Genomic DNA, 24,874 nt, shown 5'->3' with positions numbered 1-24,874 from the left:
TGCATTCAATTGTACGATGGAAATGGAAAATGTATACACAACTACAGTATATGAACACATTACTTTTATTTATTGGGCTTAGCCTGCTTACAATAAAAGGGTGCACTGGTAGTAGCTACATAAGTGCTGATGAATTCTATTATGCAGCAGGCATGCATGTTCGAATATTACATACATAACTGACATAGCAAGGACGGATGTAAGGGGTGAATAGGGGGCTGAAGCACCCCTCCTCCAAAATTTTACCATATACTAGCTAGAAAGATATAGTAGTAGAAGCTTCAGTACAGGTGCAATTATGGACAACAAAAAGATGGAAGAGTCAGAACAGAAGAGCCAATCTCTTCTAGGGATCAACAAGAGGGTTTTTTTTAATATTTCAGGGATAAAAAAATTGCTAAACATCAAAATACTCTAATAGAACAGTCAACTACTCCAATAAAACATCCATCATCAAAACTCTTTAAACCTATAAAGAATGAAGGCCAACATCTATACTTATTAACTCAAGCTTTACTACAACATTTATGCTGTGCTCTTTATGAATTATGAAAGCTAGTTACCACTGCTAGAAAATAATTACTTCACTTTAATAACTAAAGTGCGAACTTCCACTGTTTTTTCAGTAAGGTTCACTCAAAATTATTGACAAGTTCAATTCAGAAAGCTAAAGTTGCAAAACATTCCTTGTAAGGGTGTACCCCTAGACCTCCATAGATAAAGCATGCTCCTCATGCTTTGCACACTGTACTACTAGTTGTATCAACCAGTTGTCACTTTTCTTAGCTACCACTATACAGTGTACATATGTTTTGTAGTCACCAAAAGCCTGTGTGGGATTCCCACATGACAAACAAGTGTACATAACTAAGAAAATGTGGTCTCAATAGCATCCGGATGAAAATAAACCATTTTACCATAGGAACTCTCTTGGGGTGAAACATTTTTAGTTCAAAATTTGAATCCCAGCCATCCCCAAGATACTCACTTTCATATTTTCTTATTTTTATTTATTTATATTATTTATTGATTTACAGATAAATTAACACATGTACAGATGCATGAAATAAATCCAGGGAAAAATTACATGATCTGAAGGCCTAGAGTGCCAACAAGTCACCATAACTCACCATTATAGTAAGAACACATTACTGTGCACTTGTATTGGCCAATATTTTGTACTGATTTAATAATGCACTGGCTATAGTTATGAGCAACTGTAACATTCTACATCATGGTAACAAGTATTATCTTTTTGCTTTCCTGACACTTGGTCAAAGTAGAAAGCAAATATGGAACCCTGATTGAAAAATCACAAGACAATGCTCAAACCAATCTATTAATTTTGAACAGAAGTTAAGGGTTTCATGAGTTGTGTTCTAGTAAATTTATTTGATACTTTGTAAAACTGGATTAAAATCAGTACATGCATGTAAATATAAATGCACATAATAAATAATTACATGTATATGTAATTTGCCTGTGATAGCTAAAAGTTATTCAGCTATAGCATTCTGCATGTTTCTGTGGCTGATAAGAATGATAAAGTACTCCTGAGCAAATCGTGTATGCTGTAGAGAGAGTTCAGCTACAAAAATTCACTGTGTAGAGCTCTACTATGTTACACCCTGTAGAGAGATCAGTTACAATCAAGTCACACAGTAGAGCATTCAGTCATGTGAAAAAGTCACCCTTAAGGAAGTTCAGCTGTACATAACGCCCTAGCTGTACAGAGTTTACTTATGTAGCAAGTCACCCTATTAGCTTTGTGATAGTCATTTCAAATAATAAAATATTAGTATACTTGTTCAACAATTTCTGTAGTAAAGAAAATAACTAGAAAATAGCCCTAAAGCATATAAACTGGCTTTTAGATATAAAAAGTACTGATATCTATACAAAAACAGCCAAGCTATCAAAAAGGTGTGGCCACACAAGATTTTGGTGCCGAGTCCTAGTGAAAGTTGGAGGAGACAACACATATTTACCTGAATTGTTGTTATAAAATATTATTAGCCTACTATCTAGTGTTGTTTTAGTAAGGCATTTGACTTTTAGTTTTAGTTATAGCTGTAGATACAAAAAAGTTATAGTTAAAGTTTTAATTTTAGTTACCATCATTAATATATTTTAGTTATAGTTTTAGCTTAAGATGTTAGATTTTTATAGTTTTAGTTAAAGTTTTAGTTTTAGTTACCATCTTAAATACATTTTAGTTATAGTTTTAGATCTTAGATTTCAAGAGTTTTAGTATCAGTTATCCATATGGTACCACTCAAAACAAATACCATAGTACTAAATATGATCATTTCAAAAATATCACATGTACCCACATGGCTTTGGATTTAGATACAAATACGTATGTTAGTTGCAATGACATATTTAAATGGAGTTTAATTAAACAATGTTAATGTTGGGAGGTATGCAGTATGTTACTTACTGACAGCTTGTAGTTGATGACCAGGTAGATGCAATAGGGTACATGGGTTCCACAATGCAAAGTAGGCAGGAAACAATGAACATTATAATCAGGACAACTCCATTATAATCAGGATAACTCTCAAAAGTATGTGTCAGAAAAGAGTGCACAGATGGCCACACGGAAAGTTGGAAAAGTTTGTCTCTCCCAAAGTCCACCCCTAGATCTAGAAGACTACATTCAAAATATGTGCATATATTTAAATATATAAGCAGTGCAAATAATAATAAAACAAACAAAATTAATAAATAAGATACATGTCAGGCTGGAGGAGGATATACACCCACATGCGAGACTCATGGGGTAGAATTCCATAAGTTGCCTCCAACTCAAAGGTTAGCTTGAGGTGTGATATTGCAGGGTTTCATTAGGATTGGTAGGATGATGTTAGAAATTTCTGTGGATTCAAATATAGGAGAACTGTGGAACCCTGCACAACTTACAAAACAACCACCATCACAGGACAGTGGTGGACAAGTGCCACATGGCAAACAGTGTTTGTGTTATTGTATTGAGTAGTGCTGTGTGATAATTGTGAATAGTTGATTATCGTGAAAAGTCATCATCATTATCGAGAAAATTTTCATTATGGCATTATCGTGATAACAGGAAATTTCCTGTAAACTACATGTGGCCAACCTGAAATGAGACATGTTACAATTCCAACTATTTTAGCATTAAACCCTCGTGATAGTTATTAAATATCTTTATTTAGTAAAACATTTTAGTTACATTTATATACACTGACAAATAGTATGTGTATAGTGAATAATTAGCTATATGTGTTACTACAATATAGCAAGGTACTGTTAGTTTTAAACAATCAACAACTTCTATAATTGCAGGTGGTAAGTACTTTTAGTTTTAGTTTTAATTATTTGTAAACATTAAATGATATTATTAGTTTTAGTATAAGTTTCTGCATAAAAATTGAGACACTTTTAGTTTTAGTCTTTTGACAAATCTAAGTTTTAGTTTTAATTTCAGATAACTAAAAATAAAAGCCCTAACTAAACCACTTATAGTTGTAGTTAACTAAAACAACACTCCTATCATCACAGTTATTTCTTGGCTGCAACCTTTCTTTTTTCACCCTGTCCTTTTTGGGTCACACTTTTTTTTACAGTTTGGCTGCTTTGATATAGATAACTTTCTTTTATTTCCAAAATGTGCAGCCTCAGTATGGGGATTAATGCATGCACATGTGCAACACACATACCTTACAAGATGATTGATTATGGGGATAAAATTGGTAGCGATTGTTGTCGGGTGGAAGTGAATTCCACAATCTTATTGATCTTGAGATCTGCTGTATTGATTTGTCCTTGAACAGCTAGATATGATGAATCTCTGTTCATGGCATCTGGCATTAGATATGAGAGGGATTATAAGTCAACAGGAGATATTATATCAGTGAAATTATTATAATGTATACAATTTTATAGAGTAGGGTGATACTGGATGCTTGTCTATGGTGATCTAGACTAGGAATGTTAAGGTCAATAAGTGTGTTGGTTACAATGCTGAAATGTGAGAAGTCACGCAGCCATGATGAATCTGGCAGATTGCCTGTGTGCTTGTTTGAGCTTTGCAATGTCACTTCTGGTGTGAGGGGACCAGACAGGATTGTCATAACATTTTAATTTAATTTGAGTTGGGCAGGACTTCAGATTTGTTTGTAGAAATGTTTTGACAGACAGAACCTTAAGCTTGGATGTGTTGTTGTTAATGTGGGTGGACTATGACGAATCATTGGTGATTGTAACTCCTAAACGTTTAGCGGATGAGACTTCTTTGATAGAGATGTCATTAATGGTGCAGTTGTAGGTGATGGGATTGTGTTTACGGGTGATTCTCATAAATGCATTTTTATTGGGATTAAAACTCATACACAGATCTGGTGCCCCATTGTAATAAGGAGTTGAGATAATTTTGGAGTGATAAACAGTCAGATGTAATAATGGTGTAAAGTATGGCGTCATCGGCATAATACAATTTAGTGATTGATTGATAATGGTAGGTCATTAATATAACATTGTCATAAGAATAATAGAGGGGCTAAGGTTGTTCCCAGTCTGGAGTTAACTGCATGTGGTTCACTAGTTGAACCATCAAGAATTACTTGCTGATACCTACCAACGAGAAAGTTTTGCTGTTGTGCTAGTATAGTCCCCCTGTAATACTGGAGATAATTTGGTATACATAAATAGTGATATGGGAAATGTTTTGTATAGATGAATTCAGCCTGGGAAGATGTTGAAAGCCAGAGCTGAGAGACATTTTTTACAGTAGTAGTAGTAAGTTGCAATTCACATGACCTTCTAGGTTAGAAGCTGTGTTGTTGGTTGCAGTGTATTAATTTTATTGATGCTAGATCATGTGAGTAGAGATGAGTGTGGAGTTAGCTAGGCACTCAGTGACCTTGCTGCTGATACTGGTTAGCGATAATGGTCTGTATTTGGATGCAAGTATTTTGTCTCTTTTTTAAATATAGCTAAGTATGATATTGACATGTTACCAGTCCTAACTTTTTGCTTGTATATTGCACCTAATTTATTTGGCACCATGCAGTACTAGCCAGGGGCGTAGCTAGCCAGAAGGTGATGGAGGGGCAGGCATGCCCCCACGAAACATTCAAAATCATTCATGATTGCAAAAAAAGGCTAATAACCCAATGGTGGGCTAGCCAACATACGGTGTTGTATTATTACAGCTTAAATAACTAGCTACGTAACTATTTCAGTACTGACTGCTTCCAATCGAGGTAGCTACATTCGTCGAGCATCATCGCACGTGCCACAACTGTACTCAACAAATTCATCCACAGTCCGGTAGAGCTAATACTTTAGTGCAAATACAAACGTTAGCCACAGCCTGTGCTGCAGTCCTAGCACACTGCTGACAGGATGACGTATTCACTCACTTCACTCGGCGAAATTCAAATGCCATGTATTGCATGAAATCCCACCTGTTTTGCTAGCAGAACTTGTAAGCTTGACTGATCCACCTGACTGACTGACAAAGTAAAAACAGACTGCACTGCCGTACGTACAAAGGTCCAGTGTGATCGACTCGATAATGGTACATTTATTTAGCTAACGCTTTATCACCTCGTAGGCAGTAGGTTCATAGCCTCATCTGGTCTCCTTTGTCACTTGTGAGTTGTGACTCCTGCCGAGGAGAAACGGGTCACTCTTTTTAGATTCAAAAATGTTCTATCACGCGAGTAATCTAGGCTAAATATAGAAGTATGTCTCTAATATTTTCGTTCGATGGATTCACGAGCGAGTTGAATGTTGTGTGTGCGCATTCACTAGCAACCCCTGGTGATACCGCGTAGTAGTGTACATAATTTACAGGCATTTGCGTGTCGGTTTAATACTGGTAAACTTGTGACGAAGGTTTAAAAAAATCATTTAGTGATGGGGGGGCAAAAGCCCCCCCTTGCCCCCCCTTAGCTACGCCTCTGGTACTAGCTATAAAGGTTATAAGGCAACAGAAGGCAGAAGGCAAACTGCATGGTACATCTTAGGATTGCACAAAAGTAGCAACAAGCTTTGCTATCAGCAGCAGTATGTAGCATGCAACAGCAGCAGCCAAAGCAATTATAACTGTACGTACTGTCAAGCGTAGCTGCATCCGGTAATGACCGGATACGTGTGCAACCGATTAAATACGGAATTGGTTTCAGCAGATGCTACGAACGGCTCGACAAACTGATTCTCTGAAGTAATAGCCATGCAAATCGTTGTAAATGTACTTTGTCTTATTTCTCTATCGTCATTACTACTGTCGTACCCGATCAAGACTGTTATTGTCGGTGAGGATGATGCTTTAAACATAACAGCGCCGACTGATAGCCTCGCTGATAGCGGTTTGTGCTCAGACAATCGCTGCTTTTGGGTACTCGGTAATCCACTATCCAGTAGCTACATAAATATTACCAATTCAGCTACCTTAACGCTGAATGGTTCTACCTTACGAGCGGATGACTCATACGGATTTTATTACTATTATAATGGTCGAAATATCCTTTTGGTGGTGATGGTACGACCGAATAAAGGTAAGTTGTGTATACGTATCAGTATAACGTGCAGCTATATAGCTGGCTATAGACTATCTATATAGATAAAACGTACATGTTAGCTAGCTGTTATAGCTATACAAAGATATATAGTGGCTAGTGTACTGTACTGTATTTCTGTATCTTATCGTGCACATGCTGGGTGATATTTAGACAGTAGCTGCTGTGCTAGCTAAGCATACGTATCTAGCTATTGTATACAGTATGTGGTATACGGTGTATGGCATTGCATGTTAACTGTGCTTGATTCTCCCACAAAATTAATTAATATGCTGACCATTTATGGTTTCTGCTTCATTGGCATGTCACGTGTATTAATTGTGGCTGAGATATGTAGCATCATTCACATACTTTTGCTTGTACATGACATAAAACCTTAATTGTTGCATTGCCACGTGTAATTTGAATATACAATTTCATTCTAATTATGTCTATCGTGATCTTTTATTCTACATTATTGCTAAATTACCTAGCTCTATTAGCTCTCTGTCTCTGTCGGTCTGTCTTTTTCTCTGTGTGTGTGTGTGTGTGTGTGTGTGTGTGTGTGTGTGTGTGTGTGTGTGTGTGTGTGTGTGTGTGTGTGTGTGTGTGTGTGTGTGTGTGTGTGTGTGTGTGTGTGTGTGTCACAGTGTCTCTGTCTGTCTGTCTGTCTGTCTATCTATCTATCTCTCTAAATTCCCTGATGGCTGTATGCAAAACAGTGAAATTGCATGTAGCCCTCCATATAGTATAAGTGGCTAAAGTGTGTGTATTCCCACACATAATTGTGGCCATGGGATAATCATGAAACTGAAGAACAGTCTGTTGTTTACAACTAGTCAGCAAAAAGAAAGGAAGTGAAAATGGTATTCACAACTTGCAGTAGTGTGCATAATTGCATTATAGTCAGGGTCAGTGCTTTTGCAACTATAGGAATACCTGTTGAAAATACTGTATAGAGGGAAACTTTGGTAAGGGTAAATTTTGGCGAATTCGAGCTCAATCTATAGCTATATAAATGCTATTCTTAGGTGCTATGAGTAATTGGCGGGTTAAACTTTGGCAAATTTGTAGTGAATTGCCAAATTTGCCAAAGGTTTCCCCTGCCAAAGCTTCCCTCTATACGGTACCTGTTGAAAATGGCTAGTAAAAATGACAGAAAATGCAAGGAAGAAGTGAATAAGTGATATTATGTACTTATGCATCACTCTTAGAAATGGAACAGGGATCCATGCACTGAGATGAGAGACATGATGGCATACCACAGCTTGTAGGAAATGTCTGCTTTACTTCCTATGTGTATATAGAAGTTATGTAACGCTATAATTTATCTCGTTGATTGTTTAATATTTTTTATGCATTAGTTTGTTTACTCTTTGTTATAGTGATGGACACTTCAAAATGTTCTATTCAGACACTCATACTGCTGCAATTTATCAATAAATATATAAGTTGTGTCACTCTTGGTATTTGTAAGAGTGTTGACACATCACCCACAAGATAAGTTATTGAGGGTGCAGTTGTAATGTTCTTTTTTCCATAGTAAAACCAAAAATGGAGCTAGCTATCCATTCCCTTAATCACATGTGTTAGTGAGTACGTTATTATAGCAGAATAGCACTTAATGTTAATCTCAGTATGGGCTTCTCACATGAATATAAGATGACTGAGAATGGACAATTTGACTTGTGGGACTCGTGTTACCTTGAAGTCCTCAATTTAAGGATCATGTTATACTATTCCATATAAAATAGTGTACTGTATATGAAAATAGATATTAACTTTTATTACTCGTTGTCATGCGTATATAAAAGCATTATTTCTATATCTATTAGTCAGTACAGTTTGTACCTCACCTAAACAATTATTAAACTATGTGGAATGTACATAGTTAATGTCCAGAAGTATTTAGCTCTATACTAAATATTTCTGGACATTATTAACCTTTAATCCATTCCGGCCATGTGTGTACAATGTACATTCATTCATACAATGATTCCCGTTGATTTTAAAATGTTTATCACAGCTGTCATTCTTCACGAACATAATAATTATATTGTGTATACATTCATGCATGTATCATATGTAGCTACTAATTCACACAAAGCCACACATAGCTGGACATGTGCACAGCTTGGTCTCATTGTTATTTAGGCAACACATTCCTTTGTGGCAGCTGTGTGGATTCTACAACATGTAAGCTTAAAAACCAGTTGCTGTTTCAGTTACAACTTGGGGTTCCTGAAGAACTTGCTATTACACAACAATGCCAATTATTTGGGATCAATATCACAACCAACAGAACATACTTTATGTGTGCTATTGGAAAAAACAACCAGTGCTTCAGAAATTACACTGTTGATATGACTTACGTGGAATGCCCATTAAATTCATCACTTGTGAATGCTACTGTGACCATAAAATCAATTTCAAAACATCCGTCAATCATCCACTGTCCTGGTTAGTTGAATATCATGTACAAATATATTCAATTGTGCTTATCACATAATCAAAGTTACATGTCTGACACACAATCATGGTATGACAGCAGGGTTGTACGATATTTTGAATTGCAAGGGCATAAGGGGTTACTGAATCCTTAATTTAAACTTGTAGACTTGCAGTAGGAATATCAAACTATTGAAGTTTGGCAGGACAAGGATACAGAAAAAGCAAAAAGCAGAACAGAAAATTTACTATGTAGAACAAGGTATACATGAAACCACAAGGAAGAAAATATTTAAGAGATTGAGTTATATACTCTAATAGAGCAGGTAAAGTATTTGTCACTATTCCACTAAAGACCTTCAAGGAAGACTACTGTTGAAAACAAAGTAAAATGACCACTCCACTTTCAGTAGTTGATAGACTTAGATTGTATGTTCAGGTGCAAAATTGATTTATAAGTTTGTTTACCTTTTTACCTTTTTGTACCGTAATTTATGACTGATGAACACACACACATACGTACTGCAATCATAGATAAGAATGGTGTCAGGCATACAGAAAGTAATAGGAAAAGTTAGGAATTTTAAACTTGAGTATAGGGATCAATGAAACAAGGAAGGTTTATACTAGTGGACATTTACTCCTTATTCATGACAAAACATTACTTGAAAGATCCCAGCATTCATTGAAAATAATTTGTATCATCCTTGGAATTATGAATTTGATAAATTTCATTTTAATGTTCAAAATCTGTCAGCAGGTGGGGATGCATCTGTGACTCACTACCAAATCTGAAACCCCCCCCCTCCAAAAATCCTACTCCTGAGTTGGCACATCAAGTTATGGCTTATGGGTGGTCATGAGATAATATTATTGGTATTGGTGTAAGCATAAATCTATATTGAATGCATATATATATCCAAACTCTCCAATTGAAATTGAACTCCTACGTACTTTAAAGGGTCTGAATCATTCTATAAATGCTGGATCTATTTGTTCTATTAGTCACGTTTCTGACTCCTTGCTAACATGAGTTTCACCTCTACATGTTGTAGAGTGTTAAAAATGAAGAACAGTATGATAAGTGCCTCTCCATGTGCACCTGTGATTAGTGATCGTTAAATGATGCCAAAGTATATTAGTTCTTATATGCAACATCCATTGTGTGGATAGTAGTTAATGTCTTGCACATGTCAGCACTTGAATATGATTGTAGGCTTGTGGGCAACTACCTAAGTACTGTTATGAATAGTTTTAAAACTAATTTTATGACAGTATTATAATTCCCTTGGAATTCCCCATTATAACATGTTAAATGGTTTTTTTTTTAATAAGTTGTGGCTATTATACTGCTCCCTCAAGGTCTAGACTACAGGCAGTCCATTGTAGACAATTCTTAATCATACAACCAGACTAGGTGTATTGCAGAAGGAAACAAGTCACTGCTGGTCTAAGATTTTATATTGAATTAATTCAACAGAATTTTGTTTTCAAGATCATACCCATCAAGCTTTTGCCTTCTCATGGCCATTTACAATATAAAAACCCTTTGCTGGTATTAAGTTGATGTTGTTTACATTAAGGTTGCAAAACAATCTCTAGTCCCACCTGTTGACATGACTTCTGTACCTCATTCCTGAGCTATATTATATGTTACTGGATCAGCAATTCACCACACTGGTCTGGCTACGTTCTGAAATATCAATATTTTATACTTTCAATATTACAGTCTCCAGCTGGGTTCTGGTGGTAAAGTATTAGTCTTGCTCTCAGACCACCAGGGTCTGGTGACACGCAATATAAATTTGTGGCTGCTACATGTGAAGCCTTACAACATTTATATGACATCACACATTATGTAAACTTTGCACATGAATTCAATCTCAATAAATTAGAGCCATACATATCGAGTCAGATACTAAACTGGTTCTTCCCTTTCTTGTACAATAGTTATAATTGTGTCCTTCTGCTCTGCTAAGAATCTGCTTTCAATTTCTTGTAGCCAAGTTCACGCGCTATTTCGTCGAGTGCTGCCATGGTCACAGCATGTGAAGCCTAAAAAACAACTGATGTCAGAGACATTCTCAAGTCTGATTGGCAACTGATGAATATCTCAGTCGTATACGTCACTGTCATGAGTTTGTATTGCATGTCACTAGGGTCTGGGGGCAAGACTACGAAAGTATATACCTATGTGTTCACAGCTTACATTCAAATGTCCAAGCTTTTGTAGTAATGCTTGAACCAAATTGTGTCAACCTTTTATGCTAACACTTTTAAATGTAAAGGTCATTATAATTTTTTAATGTTTGTATAGCTCCACCAGTGATCAATAACCTTATTGCTACTATGAACTGTTTTAATCACTTCAACGTATCATGGGACCACACAGGTGATGTGGTGAACATTACATTGATGCAGTCTAATGCATTACTGTCAACTGATGTCACAAGTAATGACAACTATTACTATAATAATTTAACAGCAGGAGGTAACTACACAATTACTGTCAGTGGTTGTAACAATGTTGGATGCAATTCCGATTCTGTAAACATTTCTGTATCAAACATTATACCTGGAAGTAAGTTGTACTGTATTCATATTATGAAGCATGTAGGAGCAATAAACTTAAACACTTGTCATGTACACACACATAGATGTAACAATAAGTAATTCTATTAGCGTGTGTATGTGATCACGTGATAAAGAGATTGACCTTATGTTTCCTACATGGTGCTGTGTTTGTGATAAAGAGAATGTTTCCTAAAACGTATGCATCTTGATGTATACTTATGCACACTATTATTTTGCTTGAAACACCTTGTACTTTCAAATAGTATATTGTGGCACAATACCATTAAATCATTTCTAATATGTGACTGTCTCTGGGAAAACTGGTCATATCGCCAATTTAAACTTATGGAGGAATTGTTTGTTTTAGCATATGTTTTGTAGCTTAACAATGGTTGAAGTTACATGTAGCTACCAAATTTTCACTCATTTTATACTAGTTCCTTGCCTCAGTTTAAGAGAATCTATTGTACTTCACTTTTCAGTAATTGATAGTTTGAACGTGCATTCACTCACACAGTTAATGTGTCTGGCATCATAACAGATGCTGCATTAGCTGATAATAGACATCAGTCAATAACTGATTGCTTACACTATAAATAAGTGCTGTTCCGCATCTACAGTACAGTGAGTTTTGTATTTTGTGTACAGGTGTGACAGATCTGAGAACCACTGGGTACAATGCAAGTTCATTCACTATAACTTGGAATGACACTGTGACTGATGATTTAAGCTGCAGAAATGTTACTCACTATTTAATTAGCTTATCTAATGGTGTCATCGTTGTGTTAAATACCTCTAGTCTGTCAAATACATTTATAGTGTATGATTTAGTGAGCAACACTACTTACACTATCACAGTGATTGCAGTCAATATTGCTGGACCAGGGAAACCTGCTACATTTAATGTTACAACAGATAGTCAAAAAATATCAACAAGAGGTAAAATCATAATGATATGCTTATTATTAATGTGAATACTATCTGTTACAAAGTCAAACAATTTTGTTAGTGATTCTCATACCATAATTTGTATTTTTGTTGTAAAATAATTTTTGTATGCAAAACTTGTATGAAAATTTCTTACACAAAAACTTTTACATAAGATCAGACTACTCTAATAGAGCAGTCATTCATGTAAAATATTTAATTTTATCAGGAAAATTTTTGCACGAAAATAAAACGAATTACAGTATAGAAATTTTGATATACAGCATGTTTGTCTACCACAGCACTGACAGCAGTTACAATGCATGCATTATGGACTTGGCTGTGTCCTCCTTTGTGTATCTCCACTACCCCATAATTATGCATTGATAAGTAGCATATCAGTGGATTCTCATACGACTATACATATTACTTTACTGAGTATTACTGTTGCAACTGCATGGATTAATTGTACAGGGTGCTTTTCATTCCGTTCTTTATTTGTAATGCTGTGTAGCTAACAAAGTGAACATAGCTAAAAGAAAATGTTTTCAGTCAGAGTGCACATTCATATATGCAATTAATTTTATGATACATCTGGTGCTATTCTTAAATTCCTTTTGATGCAGTACATGATTTACTTTCAAATGAATTCACTGTATACTAGTTAACATTTATTCCCTAAGCATAGGCAGATCTGAGGGGGGCCAAGGGGTGCTGTGCCCCCCTGGCTTTTCTCTTGCCCCCTTGGCTCACAGTACTATATTGATACCAGAAACTGGAATCATGCATTCACACTGTATTCAGAAGTATAGAAAGCCAATGTGCAAATAGAAAACAAAAGTTATAAATGTACTTTACAGTTACACTGTACATTGTAAAGAAAGTGAGGCTGAATTTTTGTGCCAAGACCGAGATACTCTAATAGAGCAGTCACTACTCTAATAGAACAGTTACAATTGTAATGTCATTATAACAATACTAGCTGCACCTTATTTATGATTTAGTACCCTTTACCATCAAACATGTTTTATCTCAGATAGGCTAACTAATCTTTATATGCATTGCAAGCATACACTTCGTTAGCTAAAATGCTCCCAAATTCAAACTTAAGAGGTCTAATTTTTAAAAATTTTCTCTAACTACAGTCTTAAAACTGTATGTCTATCATTCATCCAGCTATACTGAATAAAGTTATGCAACTGAACATAACTTGTGTACTAGAATTCCTTTTAGTCGAATAAACACTGTTGTACACTAAAACTTCTTGCCCTCCCTTGGTCCCCCTGACAATGCCTTCTAGATCCACCTATGTCCCTAATTCAGGCACCTATGAGGTGGTCAAGAAAGAAATGAAGGACAAAGGCAAGTCCATAAAGAATGTATTGTAGCTACAGTGTAAGAGAATGGAACTTGTTGAGCCTGAAAAGAAAATAAGTCAGTAGCTACCGCTTATATATGACAGTTGAGTTATGCTTGTCTGAAAGCATAAGTGACTGGGCCTGCAAAAATAGGGCATGTGGGAACATGATTTTTGCATACTTTTTCACACTTTCATCACTCATACGTTTTTGTACTATTATGTTATGACAATGCAAATTTGAGCTCTTAGTAAGCATGTAATTGGCTTTATGAGGCAAGTTACAGAATACAAATATTCTGTTCCAGTACTGAGATATGACCTGTAGAGTGATGGGGTAGTTTTTGCCCACATGCCCTGTTTTTGCAGGCCTGGTCACATAAATCAGTGAGTCTAGATCTGTCAGTCAGTCTGTCTATCAGTCAGTCAGTCAGTCAGTCAGTCAGTCAGTCAGTCAGTCAGTCAGTCAGTCAGTCAGTCAGTCAGTCAGTCAGTCAGTCAGTCAGTCAGTCAGTCAGTCAGTCAGTCAGTCACTCATTCACTCAGTTTTGGTGAAATAAAAAAAATCTATAGTAAGTCATTAACCCATTGACAGCCAAATTCAACAGGACCCCTGGCCGAATTGCCGAATCGCACCATATTAACCGTCCAGTACACAGAACTACTTAGTAACCATATATCTAAATACTCGCTATAAACTAAGGAGGTCGACTGTGTTGTTTTTGTTTACATAGTAGTAACCGCAACAAAGTTATTAGACAACAAAGTCTAAACTTTGGTAAAACCAGCCCGAACAAACAACGGAATCCCAACTAGCTATTTGCTGAGGTGTATTACACTCCAAAAAACTATTTTATATATATACAGTTTACTTACAGTGCGATCCATTCCACAGCCGGTTTCTTCATGATTTGTCCCATTTCTGCTATTGCGCATGCGTATCTGCACTCGTGTCCACCATGCCACATCTGGGATAAAGCAGCCGACTGTCGACTTTACCTGTCTCCATCGATGTATAACACTTTCTTTGTTATCAGCTAGTAGATTTTAAGTCGAAGAACAATTTAAGTCGCCTATCATAACAGGTTACACTTTACGCTATTACATAACAAACACACACTAGTCCGGGAAGGATCCGGTTATCTCAGAAACAGGACCTCTATGGGCGTGTCCATTTCAGTACTAGTGCATCTTGCTATGAAGCACGTTTTACAAGTTATAGTGAATCTAAAGTTTATTGTATGAGTGAGTTATGATGCCATGCTGCCATATGGTGGCAGTGGCCGTTAATGGGTTAATGTTATACATGTTTCTGACTCCTTGTATTCACAGGCGTTAAGCCTTATTTCTCATTGGTCACTGGTGGTATAACATTCACTGAACTGAATTTTGAAGATGCATTTATATTTGATTTTCCAATACTTCCCAAATTGTTGTGAAGGCATGGTGAGGCTGGTTTTTGACTGATTTGCATAACAGGAAAGTACAAACCTTCATAATCCCTATTATACATTACTATCATATTGGTATGTACATACTGTATCAACGTTGAAACCGGGTCACTACTGCTGACCCGGATGACCCACTGACCTGGATTTTACCCGGATGTGACCCGGATTAATTAAAGCCGAGACGTGTTTCGGCTAGTCTCGAGCGAGCGAACGAGTCTACATTTTGAGCGTTCGATTTGTGTTGAGTAAATATTGCAACTTCAGCCTAGCTGTAGGTTGAAGACCAAAAAAAAAAAAAAAAAAAAGGTCTTCACCTACTGACAATAGCTACCCCTCACCATAGATACCCTAAATTTCGTGCTACATACTACACTTACTAACAAATGAGCGTGGCTGAGCGTATGTTGGTATTGCGATAAGTGGGCGTGGCTCACGAAAGAGCTACGCGATAGCGTTTATAAGTTTCCACGTCGTCACTAGTCTCGCGGCGCCCGACCCTAAAAAGAGGGTCTGGTGAAACTGTGTACAAAAAGTTTGAGCTCTGGAATGTTTATTGGATGACGTTTTACGTGTTACGTAAGTGCACTGTTTACGTCACAACATCCATTCAACCAGATCTGCTTACAGCATCACCAAACCAATAGCGCTACTTTATTTATTCAACATTAAAACGAACCCAACAGAATTGTATGGCTGTTTTCTCAATGAGTTTAAGCAGCAGAGTCACCGGATGTAATTAACCGTAAGCCGCGAATCTTTTGAAATGTACACATTACATAATCAATTTGAAATGGAGCGATCTGATTGGAGCTTCCAACATTCCGGCAGCGCCAAACTTTTTGTACACAGTTTCACCAGACCCTCTTTTTAGGGTCGGGCGCCGCGAGACTACGTCGTCACTCTCTAATATCTATGGTCAAACGAACAATTTCGTTTCTCACGTGATCCAATCCGGGTCAGACCCGGATAAATTGTAAACCGGGTCAGACCGGATGACCCGGAGAAAATGTGACCCGGATGACCCGGATGACCCGACCCGGTTTCAACGCTGTATTGTATATACGTTCTGTATGATATTGAAAAGTAAAAATCTAATTTGCTATGCAAGGGTAAGCAACCTCCATAGTTTCATTAATTCTTGTTTCTATGTTCCCTTTATAATATTGTTATATAATATATATTTTATTTGGTACATGTATCATTTACAATATTGTATGACCTGTTTTAAATTCTGTCCATTTGATTAGTTGATATAAAATGTATATATGTGCATGATTTTTGTTAGATGGAGATGAAGGTGAAGGTGAAGGTGTTTCAGTTGCTGTGATTGTAGGAGTAACAACTGCAACAATACTACTAGCACTAGTATTGGTTGGTTTTGGAGTATTACTTTCAATCACTGTCATCAAGCATTGGAAAGGTTCACCACACCTAGTGTAGATATAATTTAGTTTGCAATCTATATCATCTTGTTAGATAAAGTACGCCCCAAGAAACCTACACAAGTTAGTGACAGAGGTAAGTTGTATTAGTAATTGCATTTGTAAAACTTAAAACTAGAGAGAGAGAACCATCACTAATAATTGATGAGAAAACATGCATGATTACAAACAAATTATATATTATGTGTTATGTGTCCTCGGACAACATGCGACCACATGTCTGACCAACAGTGGACAGCAGTGGGCATGGCAAGGAAAAAAAAATTATATTTAAGTACAAAACTAAAGTTACAGCTTAAATTATATACAGATTAAAAACAGTCCGGGTTGATTGTCCATTCTTTAGAGTTCCTACCATAAAATATTCTCTGTGAAGCAGAAATTGAGGCACTGGCCATCTTGAACAAAAGATTTCTAGCACTTCCCTTGGAAAATAGGGATACTTGCTGGGTAAAATTTATCACATCCTTAATTGCAGCAATAGAACTAGGTTGAAAATGGCCCAAAACACTGACTTCCACAGTTCTGTAGCAGTGAGGAATCTTCAAACGATCCAATTCAGCCAAAAGTTGTACATACTCAGGTTTATAAAGTTTGCGGTTGTGTGCAGACTCCAAATGATGTATTGAGTCCAATGGACATGTAAGCTCTATAATGCCCATCGATGCAGAGTGTCTGTTATAGATGACAACATCGGGTCTGTAAGGAGTGACTAAGACATTGGAGGGGATGGTTTCAGGAGGAGAGTCATTAAAACGATGTCCCTGCAGGTCCACATAGACACTGACCATCTGGCAATCAGAAAAGAGAGTAATTAACTGAGAAATTAAAGTGAACAGTACTTGATTATGTCTATAGGTGTACCTTTGTTGGGATAGTGCTATTGGGCAACCACCTAAAATATGAGCGGTAGTTGGCCGGTTAGAGTCACAAAGGGTACACTTGGCACCACACTGTATGTGCCAGCGACGCAGGTTAACAGCAGTAGGCAGAGTGTCCGAGGATGCTCTCAACAAGAAAGAAAGTTGCCCAGGGTGAAATCCAGTCCCTAGGTTCACCACACCTAGTGTAGATATAATTTAGTTTGCAATCTATATCATCTTGTTAGATAAAGTACGCCCCAAGAAACCTACACAAGTTAGTGACAGAGGTAAGTTGTATTAGTAATTGCATTTGTAAAACTTAAAACTATAATCTAGTAGAGTAAACATTAGCTAATTATAAATTTGTCCTCTATATTTGACTTGCTCCAGATGATATCCTGCATTGTTTATATATGTATTGGTAACTACTAACCAATCAATGCATGCTTTCAGACAATCTCTTTTTGTTTGAAGGCTTTATAATCACTATGATTAACTAACTGTTAGAGTACACTTTGTCATTTTTTCTCCCTTAGGAATTAACTATATTAGTTATCATAGCAAGGAAGCCAATATAGACTTAAAATGCATGGAATCAATAGTTTTCAAGTACATCATCCTAACTTCCTGAAACCTTAAGAAACCCTTGTACAAACTTCCTTGGGGTAGGACACCTGCTGTACCAAGTTTGAGCTAAATATGCCAAGCCATCACATATATATGTGTGCATCTTCAAAACTCGCTTTATTTTTTCTTGGCTTTTATTATTGTTATTAAAGCTTTACAGTTTTGTAACATTCAAAAAATTTTATTATTTGTGCATACTTCTAATCTTTTGATTTGCTTCACGTTTGGAGGACAGTAAGAGTACATTATCAGCCAGTAGAGTAGTTGAAAGATTGAAAAGTACTAGCAAGTTATATGTATTTTTAAAACATCACAAATACAATGTGTTGTCAGGCTTACAACCCAGACTAGCTGCTATTGATAACTAGCCGAATTTTTTCTGATAACGTACAAACTTTATTTATCAGTTTGAAGTTACATTACAAAACCAAACATGTAACTAATTCACAAACTAGCTGGTTGCTCTAATAGAGCAGTTAGCTACATGTTTTATGCAGCAGAGTTACTAATATTTATAAGAATGCCTTCTGCTAGAATTATGAAGAAAAGATGGGAATCCTATAATAAATAGGGCAGGTGGATTGCATGTACACATACATATCTAATACAAAACAGGCAAGCCAAGTTGTGAAAGAGCGCAGCTTGTAAAAACAGGAAAAAGTATCATAGAATACAGAAGTGGTGGAGAAGGGGAGCAAGAGTGGCTGTAGCCCCTGCTAAAGAAATTATGAAGGGACTTATAACCTCTCAAATTATTTCTATATAGCTACCATTGAACAATTGCACTGATTGTTACACCAAATAGATGCTTAGCTACCTATAATTGACTGGATTCATCTATAAATGTGACCAGATTTTACAAAACCAATCCAAATCGCACATAAGGCAAAATCAAACTAACATCACCAGTGGATAGCTACACTATCGTACTAGTAGTTTTGACACCCAGAACCACTCAAACTACTCGAGGTTGGTTTCAACAGACGTCTTTTCTGGGGTATTTGTGGAGCTAGAATGGCGGTTTTATGCCTTGTGAAGGACCTGGTTTGGCAAGAATCAGTGGTTTACTGGTGGACAGCTTGATAATGTTGGCCAGACATTTTTTCTGTGGATTCTGCTACATATCAACCACTATGGAGCCAGCACAGCCCTGTAATCTCATCTCTGGACTCCAATCATGGTCTGCCTCTATTTGAGGTTTAACCCTTGCCCACCCCACCACCCTCCACCCCTTTGTGAGCACTCGTGATACTACTTCGCTTGTCCAACAGCTCAGATTTTCTATCTTATTTGGCGGGAAACTATACAAGCAGCTATAAGTACTGGAAGTGGTCTGAAAGGTGATAGATTGATGCATCTTTGGTGTAAGTTTTATACGCGTGCTTGCTATCCTTGGAGAGTTATGCTGGCTTGAATTCTTTAAAACCATTTATCTCTCGAAATTTGTAATGTGCGATTTGGATAGTTTTTCTAAAATCCAGTCACAAATACATCAACATCAATATACCCTAATACAGCAGTCACCCTAATATAACAGTCAACAAATATTTATGATAACTATTGAAATCACTTTCAGGTACAGTTTTGATAGTCTGATTCTCAAAATTTTCCTGGAAGGGAGAGACATACCTCCAGAGCCCTATATAGGTCAACTGGATACTAATATAAATGCCTCAAGATCAAGATACCCTAATGGAACAGTCACTCTAATACAACAGTCAAGCTAATATTCTGATAAAATACTATAAAATTACTCTCAGATTCAATCTCAGTAGGTATAAATTTTAAAATTTCCTGGGGTAGCATACCCCCAATCCCCATATCCCCCTAAATTTACATGCTTTGCATGATAGTGTCACACACTAAGACATGTCATCCCCTAGCTTAGCTACACCCCAGCCCCCCTCCCCTACGTAAGGTGTCTCCTCTGCCCCTGAAAGAATGGTGGTCAAGAAATAGCTGTAGTGGTTTTGGTGTAATGTAATTTTACAAATATATTAACATTTATTGCTCCAGTCATTTCTTTGGCCATTATCCTTTTGACATGAAGTATTTTTGCACTTTTTATTCATAGTTTAGCTGTTTTTATTAAGTTATAACTATTGTATACATTTACAGAGACTGATCTAGAGCTGCCATCACAAGTTCCAGGTGAGATATAGTTAATATAGATCAGAGTACACATGCTACTATTAATTATTTGTGAATTTTCTTTCAACTACAGTGGAGAGATGATTATCCAAACTAATATGGGGGAGGGGTGTTTGATGTGTAAAATTAAACATCCATTGATTTATATTCAGAGCTTTGTTCAATTACTCTAATAAAGCATACACTTTTTGACAAAATACTATATTGTACAATTACTTTGGTGTTCGGATAATCAAACATTTGGATAATTGGGATTTGGATAATTGACTCTCTACTGTATACAACTGTTTGATGTAACACCTTAAAAGTAATTGTGATTTTAGCACATAAGCTTCAAGTATCAGTGGGCCTGCTTCATTTATAAGCTGAAACCTCTACTAGCATAATTTCAGTGGCACATATGGATTTGTGTGGTGTGGTGTGTGGTGTATGTGTGTTATAAAAGGATAGTTGGAATATTATGCGCTATTAACAGATTTGAATTAGTAATAGTATAGATTGTGTCCTTAAATATAGTGCTTCATTTTATAGATGATGAACAAAACTCTCTTGGTCGATCCTCAGAACGACTTATACAGTATAGGAGTATTAACACACATACAGCAAAAGCATGGCTGTCAGCAGGGTTATTAAGTAAATAGCTGGTTTTCTAGGTTGATGCACTCTATTAGAGCAGTCATGATGATACATTTCAGTAAAGAGAGACTACACTCCAGCTGAACAGTTCTTTCCCTATAATCATCACAATACAGCCAATATAATTATATTGACCCAGTCAGCTTGGAGCTTGCTTTTACCTGTCTTGTTTTCTTTTGTACAGGAATAGCAAAGTGGGAGAGAAATAACTTGTTGAATTATATTGTTACTATTAAATTTAATGTCAACCGTTTATTATGTAATACATCAATTTGTTGAATTAATGTTCTGTTAGAATGACCATTCTATTAGAGTACCTCAACCATTAGGCTTTTGCACTGTCACCTCAACAACTGCTACTCTAATTTATTTGCAATCAATGTTTCAAAATAGGGTCAATAGGCTGTTTACACAATGATTTTCTATTAGCTGTTTGCTTTTTACGATTGATCATTTCAAGGAGTACCTTTTGACTTGGGACTCTCGTACACTATCTGAAAAAATTAGGTCACAGTTAGAAATCCTGAAATATGGAATCTCTTTAAAATTAGTTATTTCATTCATTCATGACCTCAATTATGAGAACCATGTAGTTAAGAGTCACAAAAGTATTATTATTATTTAATTATTTTCATGACAACTAAAGTCATGACGAAGATGGCTTTGACACTGACTGGGATCAGTGACTATTTGGAGTAGCTAATTGACTACTGGATGTTTCATGAAGTAGTATGTGTAAAATATACTTGTGCTTCTGTTATCTACTATTTCATTTCCTGAACTTTTAAATATCTTGGTATAAATTTTAATACCACATTTAACTGAAATACTGCCCTATATTTTAACAACATTGGAGTCTAATACACAATTTCTGGAGTTTTGGGGTCATAGGCTACTTCTTGGGTCATTGTTTTATAATTTTTATCTCACTCTAGCTATCTGTCCTTTGTTCTATCGTTATAATCCCATAGCCATTACTTTGATTTCTATTAAACCACAAAAGGTTTGAGATTCAATGGTTAACCTATTGATGTGCTGATTTCAACTTTTTTTTTCCATAAGCAGTTTGCCCTGTGGGCATTACAACATATCGGTCTTATTTTGAGTGAACAATCCTTAACTTGGTGAATGTTTTTTTTTGTGTTCAAACCAGACTTGGTACCTTATGTGTACCAATGAATGAATATATTTAATGGCAGTTTTTGTAAGTGTGTGTAAAGAAAGAATTAAGCCAATTATTGATCGTGGAAATACCTTTAGTGGTTATCAAATTTGGTCTGTGTACTACTGCAGTGGGGACATTTCCATGGCTAATATCACTTAATTGACATAGGCAGCATGGAGCCAAATTTTGGAAATCACCCATATGGGCTCATTTGACACCTGAAATATTTGTACTAGTAATAGCATGGGTAGCAGTGAAATTTGGGACAAATACCACGAGTGTTGTATTGAAAATGGGTAAAATTTCACAAGGCAAAGCCAGTTGAAATTTTCATTTTAAGAGTGATATTTATTGTAGAACCACACTCGTTCTTTGGTTGCCAAGCAATGGTTGTTAGGGTCTGGAGAACCAAATCAGAACATCCCATAGCAACTGTTGCTAGGCAGCCCACAGTACAATCATCTTAGCAACTATTACCATGAAGACAATTTCTAAGGTAATCACTTTGGGCCATAGCAATTGCACCTTAGCAAATTTTGCTAAGCAATAGCTTTATATACTATAACACACATTCCAATGAAATTGTAATTACATCTTTTCACTGCCACCGATTATAATTTCACTGCTGGTATAGGGACTTTTGTATAGGGAGTGAAACAGGTATGGTTTTGAATGATTAAATAACAACCTTAATGGTGTAAATCCACTTATTGATTATTTTAATCAATTCTCAATACCTTGATTACAAAAAAGATTTTAAAAGATTCTTTTAAAACTGGATCCTGAAACGGCAACACACTAAACATTAAAATCATTTTGTATGCAGGTGATTTTCCTAAATTCAGTCACATAATTATACGTATGCAAAAATCACATTATTGTTATTTCTGTTAATAGCACACTTAACTGGTGTGATGCACTGGCTTCTTTGGTTGTACAACACACTACTGTGTGTATTGATTGTGCAGTATATATGTGACCCGGTCTGCGAAAAGGGCTCTTATAGCCTTTCCAATTGCATATATATGGTAACCCATAACTTGACTGGTGAATATGGTACAAGCCTACAATTTGGTCATTCAACAACCCTAACCTGGCAGTAGCTGTGGGTGTAATTACATGATGATAGCTTTAGTAGATTAGGAGTTATGATTAGCCAAACATGGATAATTGGAAAGGCTATAAGAGCCCTTTTTGCAGACCGGGTCACATATGCTCCTTTCAATGCATACCATCTCTATACTTTTGCTGGGTTTAGGTGATATTTCTGGGTAAATCTTTATCACACCTACAGTAGTATATTAAAATTTTTAAAATTAAGTAGGGATCTAAGCAATAGAAGCAGTGAAACAAGAGATGAATGATACTTGTTTGTTAACTTTTTTGTAAAATAAAATTATTGTGACTGATAAACCCACGTATACTGCACCAAAAGAATGAAATGACGCCGTGCTCCCCAACTATCAATTATCATCTGAAAAGTAAAGTATTCATTATGCTTTGTTGTCAGCTATGTTCAACTCGTTGCACAGCATTATGAATCAAGAACTGTTTGAAAAGCACTTCTGCAATCAAAGTAGCCACAATGAAACATACAGATAATTTCTGTTACGAAGGGAAGCCATCACACTCTACCACCAAATTGACACCTTTTGCTGTCAGCAAAGATGAATTGGACAGAAAGGAGGATACTGGTAAGTCCAGCATTGTACTTACTGTGGTGTGCCAAAAGGAATGTGCCTGGCTGAAGGGACATCAAACAGTAAAAAATCAAGCCAGTAGTCTTAGACATTACCAAGTTATGCCTGTCTGAAGGCATCAGTCAGTCAGTTACTTAGTCAGTCAGTAAGTTACTCAGTCAGTCAGTAAGTTACTCAGTCAGTTAGTCAGTTACTCAGTCAGTCACTAGAAAATTCCATAGCAACTTTTCAGAGGGTTGATCCGAAGGCTTATTTGAGCTTAGTTTTACCTAACCAATACTGCCTCATCGTTGTGAGGGAAAAGTGAGACTTGTTTTTGGGTGATGTTTTTTCATGTACCATGCCCAAACCTTTGCGGTCCCTACTATACAGTACTATCATACTGCATGATTAACTTGATATTATACTTAACTTATATATATATATAATTATTATTATTATGTTGTATTGTAGGTAACAATGGAGACTTACATTAGACAAAGTACTGAATTATGGACTGCAAATTGCACTTAATTAATATATAACTAATCAAATTTTACTTTAGGAGCTAATTGACATTTTTTAAATGCATCTGTACTACTACTAGCTACGTATATGATCAAGATCATCAATGTAACAAAATTTAAATCAGCATACTCATGATATCTATTCTGTGTTTTGTAGCTTGCATGCACATATTAAACTCTGATTAATGATGTTGACTGGTGTGTGGTAGTAGCCATGGTTAGTGATATCCTGCTGCTTTAAGCTAGAGAACTTTTTTGGTAATTTGGTGCTATTACAGTTTCCATTTGCTGAACTGATAATAGGATGATCATGATGAATATTTAGCATACAAGGAAAAGGTAGTTACCACAAGCATTCTGTTGACAATATTTATAATGCTGACATCCAGTGCCTTCATAAAGAAAGGTAGTGTAGGATGATCCTTCAATACAACGTGTTACATTGTGATGTTAACATGTTGGGATATAACATATGGCAGCAAATA

General features: G+C 36.2%; 1 protein-coding gene across 18 annotated transcripts; it reads left to right on the top strand.

The window, feature by feature from the left end:
* Positions 1 to 6,151: 6,151 nt before the first annotated feature.
* LOC136244321 (uncharacterized) lies at positions 6,152 to 24,605 on the top strand. Of its 18 annotated transcripts, none has more exons than XM_066035885.1 (11): positions 6,152 to 6,542; positions 8,086 to 8,130; positions 8,697 to 9,002; positions 11,308 to 11,571; positions 12,213 to 12,503; positions 16,585 to 16,719; positions 16,776 to 16,817; positions 17,850 to 17,878; positions 20,350 to 20,382; positions 24,337 to 24,364; positions 24,428 to 24,605. In XM_066035885.1, the coding sequence occupies exons 1-9, from the start codon at positions 6,218 to 6,220 to the stop codon at positions 20,359 to 20,361; spliced, it is 1,449 nt and encodes a 482-aa protein (XP_065891957.1). In that variant the 5' UTR covers positions 6,152 to 6,217; the 3' UTR covers positions 20,362 to 20,382; positions 24,337 to 24,364; positions 24,428 to 24,605. The 18 variants fall into 18 exon arrangements, with proteins under 18 accessions (XP_065891957.1, XP_065891946.1, XP_065891959.1 ...); XM_066035874.1 differs by having other exon boundaries at positions 17,850 to 17,891; XM_066035887.1 differs by lacking the exon at positions 16,776 to 16,817.
* Positions 24,606 to 24,874: the final 269 nt, after the last annotated feature.

Source organism: Dysidea avara, chromosome 14 (assembly GCF_963678975.1).
Source record: "Dysidea avara chromosome 14, odDysAvar1.4, whole genome shotgun sequence".
Taxonomy (NCBI): domain Eukaryota; kingdom Metazoa; phylum Porifera; class Demospongiae; order Dictyoceratida; family Dysideidae; genus Dysidea; species Dysidea avara.
The sequence above is the reverse complement of the archived record's forward strand: the minus strand, read 5'-3'. Positions and strand labels throughout refer to the sequence as shown.

Coding starts and splice junctions, on each gene's coding strand:
- LOC136244321 (XM_066035874.1), top strand. CDS start 6,218: ATGCAAATCGTTGTAAATGTACTTTGTCTTATTTCTCTATCGTCATTA. Junction 16,818..17,849: donor TACACAAGTTAGTGACAGAG/GTAAGTTGTATT, acceptor TCATCTTGTTAG/ATAAAGTACGCCCCAAGAAA. Junction 20,383..24,336: donor GCTGCCATCACAAGTTCCAG/GTGAGATATAGT, acceptor GTTGTATTGTAG/GTAACAATGGAGACTTACAT.